At 40.5% G+C, this 18,014-nt stretch overlaps 2 protein-coding genes across 2 annotated transcripts; one reads left to right on the top strand and one right to left on the bottom strand.

Annotated features, from left to right (window-relative positions):
- Positions 1-3,338: 3,338 nt before the first annotated feature.
- On the bottom strand, positions 3,339-5,356 carry LOC124198391 (proteasomal ubiquitin receptor ADRM1-like). Its single transcript, XM_046594222.1, has 9 exons — positions 5,234-5,356; positions 5,056-5,172; positions 4,808-4,998; positions 4,633-4,747; positions 4,276-4,338; positions 4,030-4,165; positions 3,809-3,969; positions 3,460-3,602; positions 3,339-3,393 (listed from the first exon to the last, which is right to left on the bottom strand). Exons 1-9 carry the CDS (start codon positions 5,354-5,356, stop codon positions 3,339-3,341), a joined length of 1,104 nt encoding a protein of 367 aa, XP_046450178.1.
- Positions 5,357-16,495: 11,139 nt separating this feature from the next.
- LOC124198389 (neurofilament medium polypeptide-like) lies at positions 16,496-17,624 on the top strand. Its single transcript, XM_046594221.1, has 2 exons — positions 16,496-16,532; positions 16,582-17,624. The coding sequence occupies exons 1-2, from the start codon at positions 16,496-16,498 to the stop codon at positions 17,622-17,624; spliced, it is 1,080 nt and encodes a 359-aa protein (XP_046450177.1).
- The last annotated feature ends 390 nt before the right edge of the window (positions 17,625-18,014 follow it).

Genomic DNA, 18,014 nt, shown 5'->3' with positions numbered 1-18,014 from the left:
ATCCGACTTTTCTACTCCACTCAGAGGAAGTGTATCTTAAATTATATAGTCGTGAAACAAAGGAAATGAATTAAAAGTCAAGACTGACAAAAGAAAGCAACCTTTTGATCATTCATAATTAGACTACTCCCTAAGTCCCTAGTTCCTACTGGCTAGTGCCTACCATTATCTGGTCATCAAGTTGAGACTGCGTAACAATCGGTGTAATTGTGGATGGAGAATTGTTGTTTATTCACCAGGTGTTTATCCATTGTAGCCACGAGCAACTGTTTGCCATCAACATTGGAAGATTGTCTTCCAAGAGTGAATGAAGCGTTAAACTCAGGCAATAATACATTGTGGAATGTCTGTTCAGAAAAAAGGGAGTTAGTATTTCAAAGGAATAATGTAGTAGTCTTGTACACTTACAGCGACATGTCTTCTGGCATTTTTCAAAGTGCTGTTGAACTCGATCACAATGTTATTGTGACATCCAATTAGGCATTTATATGGTACATACACACTATATGGAGTTGCATCTTTTCTTCTGGTTTCCATGGCAGATGGTTGCCAGCACTAGCTTTGTTACCACGATTGGCATTGGCACTAGAAGTACCTGCAGCATCTTTCTCACTGATATAGACATTTTATTATTTAGCTAACGAGGAAATTAAGCTAAACATTTAAGATTAATGTACTCACACACCTATTTTTTCGCAGCGTTCTTCTGAGTTTGAAGCTGCATCACTATCGACAGAAGCCATCTGATTCACAGATTCAGACTGGTCTGCAGAATAAAGAAAATAAAACTATCGAAAACTATTTTGATAAAAAAAATCATCGCTCAGCATCTTACAGTCGAATTTGTCCATCTGAAATTCGTTAGCCTCGCCTTTTACCATTTCGTCGATGCAGATGTTAATCATCTTCTTCCGAACTTGGTCAACAGGCATAAACTCTTCTTGGTATCTTTCGTCTTGCTGGGGATTCTCCCTGATTATTGATTAATTTGTGAATGTTAATTGGTGATTAATGGATAACGAAATTTTGTTTTAGTACTATGGATAAAAAACTATGTACTTAGTTAAATGAATAGGTTACGACGATGCTGACAACACGTGGAAGCCTTATTCGGATTTACGACTAAATTGCAACGAACAATTAAAGAAATGGTGTCCGCCAGTTTCGGCAATTTTTTTCGGCCCAGCAGTTTCGTCGAGTTCGGCATCCTATATAAATACACATCCTTCCCATTTTAATTAAAGCGTCAACTGCATTAACCTTATCCCTTTTCGGCACCAATAAAAAGTATTTTCTTTTTTTATTGCATTTTTTTATCTTATGCAATTTAATATCTTTTATATTTTGTATCACTATATTTGCTGTATAACTTGGAAGAAATGTTGAACGTTTTTATTTTGGTGTAAGTAATTATGTTTAAATAGACAATGCAATCAATGCCGGCGAAAAGTGTTATAGGCTCCTATCTCTCAGCTGCCTTTTTTCGTTTCCCAAACGTTGTTGAAAGCTGTCTCTTTGAGCATTGGCCCTTTCATGCCTTTGTTCACATCATTCTGCCATCTCGTTTCCATCTTTAAAATAAGGGACTTAATACCTCTAAGGAAAAACCCTTCCCGTTAGGTCCAAACTACAGAGCTATCAAGTCTATCTTGGGTCGTACGGTACTGTGACTAGCTTGCAAGCACTAAATTTATGAACTTCGCGTGAAACACGTTGCTGCAAGAATAGTCGGGGAAAGAAAATTTCCTTCTTGTTGGGTATCCATCAAGTATGGCAACGATGCCAATGTCTCTCCCTACGAGTTAGTCGTCTTGAGTCCGGGCTACACAATAGACATGAGAGTATTGGCTCTGCCCTTGTGCCTAATTTCGTCTATGTGATTCGAAATACATTCAATTCAGACTAAACATGGTGCAGTTGGTATTCTAACTTTACGCCCTCGCCTGAAGTTGTGTTTTCTCGTCCGTTCTTGTGTTTTATTGTTCGCCCCAATTCTGTGTGTTGGAAACCATTTATTTTCTTTATCGAGAAACCGATTTCAACCGACCCATGGGGACCCCATCTCGTGGCCGGGGGGTGGCACCCGGTTTTCCTTTTACCACTCCATCGACCCCCCAATCTTCAGTGACGCCTGGCAGGGCATCCACCATGTCGCCTCCAGGCATTTTTTCGGACGAACGTTTCGACTCTCTCGAACGTTCGTTGTGTTTGCTGGCCGACCAGGTGGGGCGGTTGGCAGCTGCTCCTCCTGCTAGTGTTTCCGTTCCCCCGCTCTCGGGAACCGGATCTGTCCCAACAACATCGTCAACTGCTAGTGTACCAGGCGGCCCGCCCCCCGTTTTGCCCCATTCCCATCGTCGCGTGACCCCTCCAAATTTTGAAAGATGAAACATGATATTTCCTTGCGGAATTTCTCGACATGGCGCCTCCATTGGCAGGCTTACTGTCGTCTGGAACAATTGGACGACCACCCCATACCCACTCAATCTGCTGCTTTGAAATCGGCGTTATCCACTCAAATGCTACACACGGTGGAAATGACCTTGGGTTCCTACGACGAAGCCACCACAACCCCGGAGGCCATCTTGGATTCCATCTACGCTCACCTTCGTGCTAAGCGCAGCATCGGCATTGATCGAGTTGAGTTTGAAGAGTGTCGCCAGGCGGTAGGTGAATCTTTCGACGAGTTCTACATGCGTCTCCACCAGATCGCCACGGGGGTCAATTTATGTCCATAGTGTCACGATTCTCGATTCGTTACACGGGTTATCTCGGGAATTAGTGACCCTGAGACGCGTCGCAAGTTATTGGCCATCAATCCCCCGCCAGATCTCCACCACATCGCAAATATGTGTCGCAGCGAGGAGTCTGCGGGAAGCAATGAAGCGCTCTTATACCTTCACTCCACGAGTGCATGCCGCAATTTCAACAGCTCGCCGGGAGAAAACAGCCAAAATGTCTCGATTCAGAGCATCCATCTAAAGACATAAATGAAATTTTTTAAATTAATAAAATACTAGAAGATGATATTTCCTTTAAATTTTTCCAAATCGAGGGAAAAGGTTATTTCAGTAAAACTGGATCCAGAGTAGGTAAGAATTTCGGGAATTTTATCTCTTGTCATGTTGGTAAGCCATTCCTGTTTGAATCGTTGACCCTGTTCTTTGGATGCTATTTCCAATACAAAGGAAGTACTGAACATGTTGGCAATTTTTGCACCAAAACAGTTCCGATAGCCAGTGATTTCTTCTTCTTCGTCGCAGATGTTAAAGGAAGGATGCAATGAGCAAAAAATTAGAGACGAGAGATGTAGGAACATACATCTTCGCCTCTTCCTTTTATACAACGGGAATTCCTTCTCCATTGTAAAATATCTTAATGATGTTCGATTTCCTGTATGAAGAAGAAACCACAATTTATAGAAAAACTGACAACGCATCAACAAATAGTTAAGCTTACAGATCAATGTCTACTCGAATGGTATCCATGCTGATGTCTTTGATTTTGTTATCAGCTGCATTGACGAGAAGTTCATCAAAGATTTGATAAAGGCCGGGTACAAAGGTAACTTCTCTTTGGAAAATGCAATCATCTTCGTAAACCTACATGACATCTTCAATAGGTTCCCTTGATTGCATGGAGGAATTAGGGTCTGATAACATTTTCTCGACTTTTGAAGTCCTCCTAGCAATCACAGACTAAAAAAGAACATTCGGTAAAACATTAAACTTGGTAGATCCCACTCTAACATTCAATAAGAATTGTGCAACCAACTTAAATAACTTAGTATTTCAGCATAGACGTTTACCTGGCCAAGTTGGGGTGACTGAACTGTATCTTGAACCATGGAAGCGGTAACGCCCTTGCTAGCCTGGTCCGAAGGAAACAAACAATCACGTAGTTGGCGCACTAAGTCGGGTTTTTTTAGAATAGCATGAATGGCATTCAGGCTCAAGCCATATGACAAATCTAATACATTCAGAAATCCATAGAGAATAATGAAATTAATCATGAAATGATTTAGCATACCGGACGGTTTTTCGGGTCTTTCCAGAGGCGAATCTAATACTTGAATTCCTGAAAGGATTTGCTGATCATTCGTCAAATTGCCTAGAGAAGGCACTCCAGTGGATGATGGAGTCGCTGGCACCGACAGACCCACAGACTAAAAAAGAACATTCAGTAAAACGTTAAACTTGGTAGATCCCACTCTAACATTCAATAAGAATTGTGCAACCAACTTAATTAATTAAGTATTTCAGCATAGACGTTTACCTGGCCAAGTTGGGGTGACTGAACCGTATCATGAACCATGGAAGCGGTAACGCCCTTGCTAGCCTGGTCCGAAGGAAACAAACAATCACGTAGTTGGCGCACTAAGTCAGTTTTTTTAGAATAGCATGAACGACATCCAGGCTCAAGCCGTCTGAAAAATCTAATACATTCATAAATCCATAGATGAGATAATCAGAATAATGATATTTATCATGAAATGATTTAGAATACCGGACGGTTTTTGGGGTCTTCCCAGAGGCGAATCTAATACTTGAATTCCTGAAAGGATTCGCTGATCATTCGTCAAATTGCCTAGAGAAGGCACTCCAGTGAATAATGGAGTCGCTGGCAGATTACTACAACGTTTGCGAAACTGGACGTAGTAGCAGCAGAGATAGCTGCAGCCGAACGAGCCTGAGAAGCTGAGTCAAATGTAGCATCGCTCGAACGGCTTGAACCACTAAGCATGTTGCTGACAATAGAAAATTTGTAATTAACCTAACTTAAAAAAACATTTCTTTAAATTTGATACCCATCAGACGGAATTAGAAGAGATGACAGGCATGACACCTCACCCACATTTCCAAACAACTTTATCAGTTGCTGTCGGGACATTGAACTGAGCAAGCTCTGCAAATCTTGTTGGGATCCTGGAGTGGGTGGGTTATTCAGGTATTCGTTAACCTTCTGACTGTAGGTTTCATCCTGGTCAGTATTAGGCTCCTGCAAACCATTTTGAATTAAAAAAGAATGATTCTCTGATAACTTAAAGATAATTACCTGCATCCCAAAGATGAGTTTCATGTTGAAAAACTTAAATTTCGAGAAAAAAACCCGTCCAGTGGTACACTGAGGTACTCGAACAAACTCACATTCATAAGGGAAAATGATCCAATCCTAAACATAAAAAAAAATTGTTATGAAGTTTACTTAACAAGGAACAAATGTTCCAACATACATCTTCAACATTTCCAGATTGGCGATCTTTCCAGCAGAAATGGATCAACGAATCGCTGGACTGGTGAACATAAACAAGACCTTTCCTCTTATCAGGGTGTATTATGTTTCCCCTCATCATCATTTTGCCTGCCCGGAACTCGACAAGATTTTTACTTTGGCTAGGAGATGAAGAGCTACTGAAAAGACTAATCTTTTCTCTGAGTTGTCTAACTTTGTTTAATGCAACAAAAGCTACTCAAGTTACTGCGACAATCTACCAGAAACACTGGCAAATGTATAGACTACAAAATGAAAAAACTCGGACCAGCAAAGCAAAAATACCAAATAACCTTTTATAAAGACTTCAAGAGTCAAGTATTCAAGATGACTAGTGACAAATTGTAAACTGCTAGATCATTTAGAGCCGAAACTCGAAAAGAAATAAAGCCTTTTCTCTCTTGTCACAGCTGCTCTCGGGACACGCGACTGAGACCTGAGTCATTAATGGGTCCTGTAATAAATGATGTGGTTGCGTTTACCTTGTTGGCTAATTCTTCATAATCGTTACGCCTCTTAAAAATTAGTGTCGCAGACGCCGAAAGGATGCTGAGTTGCCTTCTCGATTAGGGACAGCATGCCTGAAATTATCACAGCACTCTTATGGAAATTCATTTTCTATTTTAAATAATACAAAGTTATAGAACACGTTATTTTTAGTGTGGGCTATTGAATTTAGGGTTAGATTAGTTTAGGGCTGTGATAATGTCAGGTATGTTGTCTCTAATCGATAATGACAACAGCTAATGACAACAGCCAGGAAGTTCACTGAAGAGGTTTGAAATATAATCAGGGTATTATTATTTATGTCGCCTTCAGAATTCTAAAAAATCTTTATGCTCTCACTAAAGGAATATAAGGTGAAAATATCTAAATCCATCCACCATCCGGATGTTTTGGTAAAAATATCAAAGTGTCAACTACAGACAAAGATTTTCGAAAATCTGGACAGACCTTGTATTTTTTTTTGTACTTGTACTGTTGCATTATGTTTTGGGCGATGGAGCTGATCTACAGTATATTCGTAATCGATGGTAATACTTATTGTCTGTTTTATTTGATTGAAACATTTTATAAATTTAGTTGACATTTTGATAATCAGATCCAACAAATGGAACAGTGCATGTGACTCCGAACGTTTCGCTTGATCGAGAGAAACAACCCAGTTACACCTTTACTGTCATTGCTGTGGATTAACCGCAAGGCAGTGAAGAGCCAACGCACTCCTCTGCTTTGGTAAACTTTCATACTACTTTTTGGCTCGTACTAAACTCTAATACGTTTTTTGCCTATTGCAGGTAATGGTAGGACTGATTGATGTGAACGACAATGCTCCTGCTTTTACCCAACCTTCCTACACTGCCGTCGTCCCGGAGAAAGCTCCGCTCGACTGGAGCGTCTCCCAAGTAGAAGCCTTAGATCCCGATGAACAGGAAGGAGGAATTGTTGAATACAGTTTAGCTGGTTTAAAGTAACGAATAACTAATGTCATGGCGTTATAGAAGGTTTGCTGACTGTTATGCCCATCACTGGAAGTATCATTGTTAAGGGACCCCTGACAGAAAAATGGCGTTTTGAACCTTATGTGTTGACCGTTAGAGCTCAAGATAAGGTATAGATCTCGGTTCCAATTGCCTTAATTATGGGATCGTCTAATGTTTTTGAAATCGTCAGGGCGATTCTTCTTTGTTTTTAGATATTGACATTAACGTTTACGTAGCGATATTACGCCCGATGCCGGTGTACCAACTTTTGTGAAGCCTTCGTTTGACGAAAAAGCATTTATAGCTGAGGTAAGATGAAATTGAATTACAATTCCTAGTCAGTTTAATGCATTCTTGTGTTCGTCAATATAAGAAGCGCCTGTTGGAAGCATTGTATTTCAAGCGTTGGCGATTGATTTGGCTACACCCAACGGACGTCTCACTTACAAGTTCCATGTTGATGGAACACTCGGTTGCGATCACGCCTTTTTAGAAATGCGTAAGTTTCTATAGTTCAACTAAACTTCTTCATTTTTAGCTCATATTAAAAATATCTGTGTTAAGCTCGCCTCGATCGCGAAACCAAAGCTAGTTGTACTCTTATCTTAGTTGCCAGAGATCAGAGGACACCGTTACTCGACGGCTGAATATTATTGTTAAAGAGGTTTCACTTTTATAGTGCCGTAGCGTTTTATTACATTAAAAACTATTTCAGATAATCCATCCCAAATCAATGATAAGGTGTAAAATTTACGTTAGGCAGCTATCTCCATGTTAGGATGCATACATCGGGACCCGAAAATGGTTGAAATGTCGTGCAGCACGTTACAAACGTCACAAGTTTAAGCGCGAGATTATTAAACACGATAGGTTATCTTAATCCTTGTTGCATGATGAAGTCATTTATGCGCAGCAAAATAAAATAGTCTGACATAAATTGGACCTAATACATCCGGGCAGGTAGGATTTTGAATAAGCCTTTGAGCGGGATAGAACAATTAAAGCTAACGTAAAGCTTTTGTTTGATCGAAATAAATCTTAATAATCTTCAAGATATAAATACAAAGGCAATCTTTTTTTACTTCAATGTTCTTACGAATTCATATGATCAGTCGGCTGGGAGACGTTGAAGTACCCACTCAACATCAGGTAGGTAGTAATAAACTGCGACACATATCGTATTATCGTCTAGCCTAATGTTAATGTTCGCTTAATAAAGGAAAATGAAGACATTTTGGAACTTACAATTTGTCCTTGTTCTAATCGCGATCAGTTCGGCTTTCGGTTTCGGCGTTCAGCCAAAATATGAAGGTCCAGATGAAGTTGAACTGAGCCTATTGGAACCGGCTGTTGTTCCTGATCCTGTGGACATAAATATTTAACATTGCACATATTTAACTTAAAACATTTTATGGAACGGAATGACATAAAACTGAGATAACACTGTGAGACGAGATGGGTTTCAAATATCATTTTGGACCATTCCACACTTCTTTGTAAACGACTAATGCGTATAAACATGAGCTAGAAAAAAATTGAACACGAGAAAAAAATCTCTTTTCAGAAGCAGAGAACTTAGACCGGCTGATCAGGGAAAGGAGAGCACCACATGTCTCGAAGCGAAGAAAAAGTTTGTTTAGTGCCACTTTTTCGCATCCGTGATCCCCATTACTCCATCTTAATTAGATATCCTCTCCCTCATCGTAATCTTCTTCCATCTCCTCTCCCTCATCATAATCTTCTACCATCTCCTCTCCCTCATCATCATCTTCTTCCATCTCCTCTACTTCATCATCATCTTCTTCCATCTCCTCACCAGGGGCAGGGCCAGGGGCCATGTTGACTTCACTCTTACGATAATCAAAACGACTGACCAGGCGTGCAGTCGCTTCTAGTGGTAAATTTGAATTATGTCAGATTTTTTTTTAAATTGTGAAATAACTTACCTTCACACATTCCGTAGACGTATCCGTTAACCTTTGGTTTGGTATACTTCGGAAATGGTGGGGAATTCTTCGATTTATACTGTTTTTCTATTTCGATCAATTCCTCACCAGTACACAAAGTGAAATTTTGGGAGACTCCTGTTCCATATTTGGTGTTGTAAACTATTTCAACACCGGATGCCATGAAAATAACACGGCTCGGTTCAATTCCTCCCTCGCGTAGTTGTTTCAAATTGTGAATCTAAATTAAAAAAAGTGACATAGAATAGTTAACATATATGAATATATATGAAGAAGTGATATAATAAATAAATAAAATAATGCATTTATTTTGGATTTTTTGGAAGAAGGAGAGAGAGAAGAGACACGAGTAAAGGCTAATACTGTTATTTGTTCGCAATCCAACTACACACAAGACAGAGAGAGAGAATCAAAAAGAGAAAATAGAATAGACGTGGAACAAGACATAGTGGCGCGGCCCATTGGATTATTGACTTTTTCGACTCTTATCAATCGATCCATCGACTCGACTACTAGAAAACATCCTTCGACTGTTGCATCATTTCTATTCTTCTTCTTTTTCTTAAAAAAAATAAGTCGTTTCGTCCTCTTCCTTCCCCTTTGAAATTTGAAATGCAGTGACACGTTTGCCTCTAAAAACAACGGGACGGGATAAAACTCACAAAACTCAAAAAACTCAAAAGAAGAAAATTAGAACCGGCGCACATTTTCTTGTTTGTTTCTTTCCCCCTTTTTTCAATTTACATACAAAGTCATGCGAAAAGGCAATTATCTTTTTTAATGCAACGCATTTTATTCGGACACTTTCTCTCTCTATTCCTCTCTTCCCCTTGTTTCTTATGTCACGTCAAAATCCCGTAGGAAAGAAAAGAAAAATAAGGAAGAGGGAGGGGGGAGGGGAAACGAACGGACCGCAAACATCCGCCCGAGAGTGACGTCACATTTTTTTCGCGCAGAGGAAACGACCGACTGACCACCCAAGAGCCAACAAACGAATTTCAAACTTTTTCAAACTTTTTGAAAATTTAATTCAAGTTGATATACCTGCGCCTGGTAATTTGATTGACGTTGAAATTATTCAGAGAATTTCCTCGTAACCAAAAAAATGAAAATGGAAAATAACAGAATAGAAGTTTTAAGAATGATTACGGTCGTCATGTCTAAATGATGGCATCAGTTTAAACGACCCGACGCCATCAAACAGCAGGTGAACTTTTTTCTTTTCTTTTCTAAAAGAAGAGGAGAGAAGAGATATGAACAGTTATTCCGTGTGTCTTGTTTGTTTAGAAAAGAGAGAAAAGAGAGATGGGAAAAGGTGTTGTTTGGAGGGACTGGACTGGGCTTTGGGCTGGGCTCTTATTTGTTCCTCCTCCCTCCATTTCGGCCGCGCTACACCTACGCCCCCCCCCCACACACACACCGTCAATATTGAATTACACACTCAACTCCCCTCCCCCCAACCACCGTAGGAAATAAAAATTAAAACAGAAAAAAAACACAAGTCGAAAAGGTTTTCGGTTTCAGTGTCCCAAAGTGGATAGAGAATTGGAAGGGGGAGGAAGGGGTAGTAGTAGTAGTAGTAGTAGTGGAGAAGGTGAAGTCATCCGGCGGATGAGACTCGATTCCGATACGTTACGGATGAGATAACCAAAAGTCACCGCAAAACAAAGAAAAAACCTAACCCCCCAAAATTTGAACTTTTCGAATCAAATTTTTTGGAAACTTTTTTTTAAAATTTCCCTCCCCTCTTAAAAAAATGGTGGCCGTGAGTCCAACAGGTTCGGGACACCCTGTTTTTTTTTTTAGATTTGGTTAATGCACGCGACAACCCTCGCCCGGAAAGAAGAAGAAGAAAAAACAAAATCGAAAAAGAAAATCCGCCCACAAACACACAAACACACAGGGAGCCGCTGGATGGATGGATGGACTAACGTCGAGTTGTTGATCCTTCCCAACTTTTCTCTCTCTCCGGGCCATTCCCCCGTGAAAGAAAAAAAAGGGGAGAAGAACACGTTCTCTCACTCTATAGACTAGAAGAGGAAGGGTAAATGGATGGATGGATGGATATCGATTGCAACGGTGGTGGTGGCGGCAGCCTAGGCTCCTGCTCCTGCTCCAACAACAACAACAACGTCCAATTTCACGCGTAGCCAATCTGACAGACACGAGAGAGAAGTCTGTGCTTGCAACTAGTTTACATGGCAACCCGACTGGACTAACTGGACATTTCCAACAAGGTAGAGAAATCATTGGGAGCCAATCGCAAATCGAATTTCACCAGAGGAGAATGAAGAAGAAGAAGAAGAAGAAGAAGAAGAAGAAGAAGAAGAAGAAGAGAAAAGACCCTTAACATTTCCCCTGGCAGCCATCTAAGGAAAAGAAAGAGAAGAAAAATCAGGATCGATCCTGCTGGTTTGCAGTTTCTCTGAATGAGAAGAAGGAGGGACTTTGTGTGCGACGTGATGACGATAACAAGCTTCCCCCCTCCTCCCATCCTGATGCTTGAGCTATATATGGAAAATAGGAGCTGGAGGAAGGGGGGAACGGCCAATCAACTTTGCTCATTTTCGACCAGAAATTTAATGAAGTCGAGGGAAATCACGAGACGGACTGATAAAGCCGGATTCATGCACTCCATTCCATCTCCCCTCCTCTTGAACAACAAAAAATAAAAACTTGAAACGTTCCAAAAAAGAAGAAGAAGAAAAATAAAAGGGACAAATGTGGAAATCCTTAACGAGGAGAAGAAGAAAAAGACGATTAGGATCGATTAAATTAAAATGTGGTACTCACATGATTTGAAATTTCGCCATTCCTCCAGGTGAGTTGGACATATATCCAAACAACAAATTTTTGTATGCGCTTTAAAACAAAAAGATGTTTGCTATGTTCGATCCAGTTACATGGCTATGAATTTCACCGTTGTGCAAATGCACGTGGCAATCTGAAATTCTTGCCAATATGGATCCGGATATCCCAACTTCTTGTACTACATGGATGTCGTATTCCAAACTAGTTTTCACCTTCAGATAGTCAATAATTTTCCTAAAAATGAAAATTTTGTTAAAGTAAGACAGTGAAGTTAGGTTATTAAATTCAAATTCTATACCTTTCATTTTTGATGATTGTTTCTTTTAGTTTTGTAAACATAGAATTGGGAATGTGTTCGTTACAGGAACAACGGGAGACTAGAACCACGAAAAATATTGGCCTAGTAGATCTAATTTTTTTTCAGTTTTTGGAGTGTCCAGACAGTTGACAGTGATTTGATTGGCGGTGTTCCGTTATCTTTTTTGCGTGTACAATTGTGGCAAATGAAGCTCTTTAAGCCAAGGTTCCTGGCTCCGCCTAGATGTCCTAGGTGTTGACAATTCGCACCGGATGGTTCTTGTAGAATTTGGACATGTGGCAAAACTCCTCATTTAGCATTAACGAATCCACTACTCTTCAAAGGCGCCACTGAGATCGTCACATTTTTACCTGTCACTTTAATATAAACACAAAATTTTTTTAGATTTGGTTGGGGGCTGTTTGTGTGACTCAGGTACAGGTGGTCGCAGGTGGTAGATATACATAAGAAGAAGAAGAGGGGTAGTAAACTTTTTCATCCGTCACCCAAACGGAAGTGGCGGATTTGTAATAAATCTTCCTTGATTGACTGCAGTTTTTAATTACGATAAACAATATATGTACTATAAGCGCAAATGATTGCTCGTGTTTGTACTAGTTGCATTTAACCCTGGTGGATAGAGTAAACCAAAATGGCAGTACTTCACACACTCTGTAATTTTGGGCGGTTCCTAATTTTGTTTCTCTCTTTTCATTCGGGCGAATTTAAGAAAAGAAAATGGGAGAGAATAGAAGCTCATGGAAACCGGATCGCCATCAAAGTGCACGGGCGCGCGTGATGCGGCAGTTCCCGACGTTCAATTACGATGCGTCGGTGTGAGTCTAGAGGTATTAGCCTCGGTCCGTCACACCGTCATAAAAGAAAAGTGAGAAAGCGAAATAATAAATGCACGAAATTGTAACATAAAGAAAACTCGCAATTGAATCTCTCGCCGCTAATGAATTTGGTTTTGTTTCCTCCTTTTTTCAAATTTAAAAATCAAATCAACCGCCAACTTTTTAGTCCGTAAATTTTTTTGAATAAGAAAAGAGAACAATAGAGTTAGCAGCTGATCCGATATATTCGATCGGCTGCCTCGACTTTATTCTCTATTGTCAGCGGTGTGTTTCTATGACTCTGTTGTATAGTTTCGATGCAACAGGTGAGGGAGGAGACGAAGGAAAAAGTGACATCATTCACGAGGAGGGGATGACGGAAGATGATTGACTACAATGAAGAAAGCAGGGGAGAGCCAAACAGATTCTCTTTATATATAGGAGACAGGAAATTTCCTATGTGTGTGTGTGTGCGAGTTTGTAATTTATATTTAAGGAGCCTTTTGGTGTGGCGACCAACGCCCATGAATGATGACGGCGATAGGCCAGAAAGAAGGGAGACTTATTTCATTGTCAGTCGATCATTATCATCACGCCAGAGCAACAGCAACAACAACAGCAAACGAGTAGAGAAATATGACCTTTTACGGCGACCAATTTGATACGCCGCACAAGATTTTTCTCCCCCCTGGTTTGAAGCCAATAAACGAAAAAAGATATGAGAAAAATATATCAAAAGCGATTAGGTCATCAAGCTGTTCATTTTCGCATTGGTCACGTGTGTGTTTCTTCTTGGAAAACCTCTCCCTCTTCGAGTGTGTCCTCTAACAAGTGATGACGTCAAGACGAGATTTTCTCGAGCGAAATTGACACGCAAACATCGACGGCGTGAACTCCTACGGCGTGAATCATTTGACTTTCAAACTATAAAAGGTGTCGATGGGCAAAAATGCCGACCTTGTCCTAGTCAAACGAAAATTCGTTAAAACATTTCGGCGGATGGAGAAAAAACAAAACAAAAAACAAAAAACAGAAAAATTCTGCACGAAACACAAAAGCGAGTCGAGTTCCTCGAAGCAAACAAATGCCTTTGCACGCCAGCAGCTCTCTAACGACGGATGACATCATCATCATCATTTACCATCGCCTCGACTCTCTCTGGAAATCATTTAAAGCTCCCGAACACAGGTTTCCCGAAAGAAGAAATCGGGAGCGTTCAATGGATTCAGATCAGTCGTCGGTTTGTTGGAAGAATAAATCTTACGGAATGGCGGTCGTTATACGAAATGAGGATAGGAAAGACAAAGAGGTGAAAAATCAAATTCTTCCCTCATCTTTTGCCCTTTTTCGATGTACTGCTGTCGGCGGCTACTACGACAGGAGGGGCGAATCGCAGCGTGACGACGACCCAAAGGCACAAGTCACACGCAACCTTGGCACCGATCGCTGGTATAATATCATTCCTTTTCTCTTCTATTTGACTCGCTCGGTCTCTTTGCTCTCCTGCATCGGCCATCCAGGACTCCACAAACACAAAAATATTTCAAAAAAGAAAATAACAAACAAACAAAAAATGAGCCCCCACCATTAGGGAAACGTTCAATTCCAATAATTCTTAACACGTACGTCAAGTGTCCAAACAAGGAACTGAGAAAGACTCAATCGGTTTCACAGTCTTTTCCTTATCATTTCTTCCCGACGAAAACGACCAGCAGAAAAGATGTGTAAATGGGAAGACAAAAACCCGGTATTACATAAATCATTTTCAAATTTCAAATAAAACTTTAATTCCCTTCATTTTGTGTGTCTCCCTTTTTATCAGACCCCAAAACAAAAATGGCTATCAAAATAATCAACGAGAAAAATAGGAAAGAAAATATATCCGCGACGAAAAGTAAAAATAAAAATATGACGGGTTTTTCAGATATTTTTAGTATCCACCAATACGGAAGGAGTGAAGGCATAACTTTTTTGAAATGTAGGAAACAAAAAGGCAAATAAATAAAAAGAAAAAAGAAAAAAAAAGGTTTTTTTAAATTGGTTGTGGCAGTTCACGTTCAATCTTTGATTTCTTTTGCTTCGTAATTCTTTCTTTCTCTCCCCCCACAAGTCGACTTAAATCATATCGCTTTAACTAGTGAACCAAACTACCCAAATGGAATCAAAAAGTAGTTCGTGCCCAAATGTGAACTCGAGAATAATGTAAGCGTGAAGTACAACAATAAAATCACTTACTGTGTTTGTCGAACGACATCAGCAATTCTGAAACATTTTCACAATCAGTTTTCTGAAATGAAGCATCTACCATTTGGGTGTATGTAAACTTTGTCTTCTTGGAAATCTCAATCTTCACATCATTGCGAATGTTACTCACTAACCCTTCCATTTCAGAAATTTACGGTTATCACTTGAATTTCACCACGTTGGACGTCTGTAATAGTTCTTTTGGACGATCGTAACTTTCAAAACGGTTCAACCAGGAGTTGTCGAAAAACTTCACGAAAAAATACGCGATAAACTGCACGAGCTGATGAAACAGAACAAAACCGGAAAAATTGACGCACGCTCTTGGCGGGATCAGGAACGCCTACAATATGCACTCGTAGCGTGAACTTATTACACCTTTCCAATAATTTGTCTGCATCGTATTTAACTTGGTTTCCAGAATGATTATGGTAATCAAATTGGTAAGGAGTTATTTAAATATACATTGTTCGTCTATAACTACAAATAATAAATACAATTATTCTATGACAATTAGTTTTTTAAAAAGTTATAGTTTTTAATCTGGTCCGAATTGTCGCAACCTGGCATTTTCTTTCATTTTTTGGAGGGAAAAACCATGTCAAAAGCATTAGCAGACTATAAGTGCAATACAGGAGTTTTGTTCGTGGAATTCTTCATTAAAGTGTTTTCAAAATGGTTTGTTTTATTAATGTTCTGATGGTTGACTGTTATTACAGCGTACAAATTATAAAGTGTGCCCGACACGCGACCATTTTACAGGACAAACTCTGCGGCCGCTGAATTGAATAGTGTCGGGCTTGACCTTGTTCTTGTGTGTCTTCAAAGAAAAATGTCTCGTAAGCATAAGAACCGAGAAAGATATTTATTCAATTAATTTCTTAATTAATCATTTAATGTAGACGGTGCAAATTTTCAAAGTTCTGATGATGATGATTTTGTACAACCCAAAAAATGGGACTAACGAAATGCCAAAAAATCATAGCCCTTAACAGCAAACGAGTTGTGGGCAAAGCACGAAGAAAAGTCTGACGAGATAACTGATATTCTGAAGCAAATTAATGCTGTTAATTTCTATACACCATTTGGATGTTCGGGGAAAATTTTTGAACTGTCTGGCACTATTCGATTTCATGAATATGAAATGACGCGAAGTTTAAATGATACATTTGCTGTAAGTATTTTATTCTACAACATAAATAATAATTTGAATATAAAAATAACATGTGACAAAAAATTTATTATATTCTATATTTTAAAGGACTTGGGATTAATAGAGAAAATAATCCTTTGGAAAATGTCCCAAGCCAGCATGATCGACGCATTCCAGTGGGAAAAAAATTCTACAATGTACTAAATGAAAAGATAAAGGAATTGGAATTGGATTTTTAAACTAATTTTGGTCCTTCGAACCGGTTATTTAACCAAAGTAGAAAGCCGCGCCACGGTCCATTAGAACCGGTTAAATACGGACCTTTAGTTACGAAAAACTAATCTCTTTCCTGTTTATTTTTGCAGTGTCGAACCACTGTAACGAAGCCGTTCCAAAGAACCTATTCGTCAAAGATCCGCCACGGGATCTAAATGAATCGATCTCCAACACCCGAGCGTTCGCGGAACAGTTAGTTTACGACGATAAAAAGCGAAACATCACGGACGGGAAACGTCAGGGTTGGCTCTTACTGGAACGTTGCTTCCCATAGAGTTCTTCGATCTCACGGGTTCTCCCCCACCCAAGGCCTACTTAAGAGCGAAGCCCAAAGCTAAGTGGGAAATATTAAAGGCTGAAAGGCTTGAGAAAGAAGCCTTGGCGCTGTTAACCCTGGAACAGAGGGCCAAGTTCGACGAGGACGAAGCTCTTATCCGGCGGGACAGGGAGGCGCTGAACTCTCTACGAGCAGAGGTTCGCGCAGCAAAAAAGAGGAAGCGGGACGCGGTGGAAGAGGTTAAGATACGCCTGGTAGAAAAAGAAGCTAAGGACAAACACGAGGCGTACGAACTCTCAAAGCGTCGTAGGATTGAACCTCCTGTTGTTCAGGATAACACGGCAGCCCAGGACACGGGTCCGTATGTAACGCCAATCGGAGACCCTATTCTGCCAGGAGACTTCCTCCACCAGTTGCAGACGGCAATCGCTGAAGGGAAATTTGCGATACCGGGTACGTCGAGTAATCCGGTAACCTCAGAGATACTGGCAGTGCTTGCAAAGCACTCGAGCCCAGTAGATCAGCCTATGCCATTGGCTTTGACGAGCCAGACAGAGACACCGACGCCAACGGCCTCGACAAGCCAGGCTCGAACTCCAAAAGCGGCTCCTAAGCGTACGGCGGTTAGTAAGAGTAAGGCGGCAGCTTCGAAAGAGGTGAACGTCGAGTCTCTGAAAACTCCGGCACTGCTGAGTCCAATATCACCCAATCCATCGAAGAGCAAAGCGATAGCCAGGCCGAAGCCCGCGGCAAAAGACGCGCCCACCGTCAAAAGCATGCCCGACAAAGAGTTGAAGTTGATTCTTCAAAGGTTTGACGAGGGGAATCCCGGTGTAACGCTGGTGAAACTCCCGAAGTCCCGGCGAAAGTCAGCCATCAACCCTCCCTCAAAGGAGTTGGTTGAAGCGGCGGCAAAACCGACGGCGAGACGTAATAGCCTCAGATCGACTAAAGATACTGAGCCAGGCAAGGGGAAGACTCCCATAACCGAGCCTGTAAACTTATAAGACGAATTGAAGGGGCTGTTCACTGATACGGACGGCGCTGAAGAAGAGCTGCTTAAGGAAAACCCAATCCACACTCAGGCCTCGACTCAGACCCCAACTCCAGCGGCTGAGCAAACAACCGTAGCAGCGACGACCGAGCTGCCTGTCCCGATCCCATGAAGATCCCGCCGGATAATCGACTCAGAGACCGAGTCATATTAAGGTTTAAGTTAAACCTTAATATTTATGTGTCCATCTTTTATAATTGAAAACAATTGTTTCGGACTCTCTTTTTAAATTAAAACAAAACTGTTCTCACTGCAGTCATCTCACTTTGTACGTGTAAAAACTTGATACACCTATGGCTATAATTTTACGCGTTATCCCTTGTCAATAAAATACAAAGGGATG

This window comes from Daphnia pulex, chromosome 7 (assembly GCF_021134715.1).
Source record: "Daphnia pulex isolate KAP4 chromosome 7, ASM2113471v1".
NCBI lineage: Eukaryota > Metazoa > Arthropoda > Branchiopoda > Diplostraca > Daphniidae > Daphnia > Daphnia pulex.
This window is presented reverse-complemented; position numbering and strand designations above follow the sequence as displayed.

Excerpts from the sequence above, each read along its gene's own strand:
- LOC124198389 (XM_046594221.1), top strand. The coding sequence starts at position 16,496 with ATGAATCGATCTCCAACACCCGAGCGTTCGCGGAACA. Across the intron at positions 16,533-16,581 it reads ACCCGAGCGTTCGCGGAACA|GGTTGGCTCTTACTGGAACG; the intron begins GTTAGTTTACGA and ends GGGAAACGTCAG.
- LOC124198391 (XM_046594222.1), bottom strand. The coding sequence starts at position 5,356 with ATGATGATGAGGGGAAACATAATACACCCTGATAAGAGGAAAGGTCTT. Across the intron at positions 4,999-5,055 it reads AACTCATCTTTGGGATGCAG|GAGCCTAATACTGACCAGGA; the intron begins GTAATTATCTTT and ends AATGGTTTGCAG. Across the intron at positions 4,166-4,275 it reads AGTCACCCCAACTTGGCCAG|TCTGTGGGTCTGTCGGTGCC; the intron begins GTAAACGTCTAT and ends GTTCTTTTTTAG.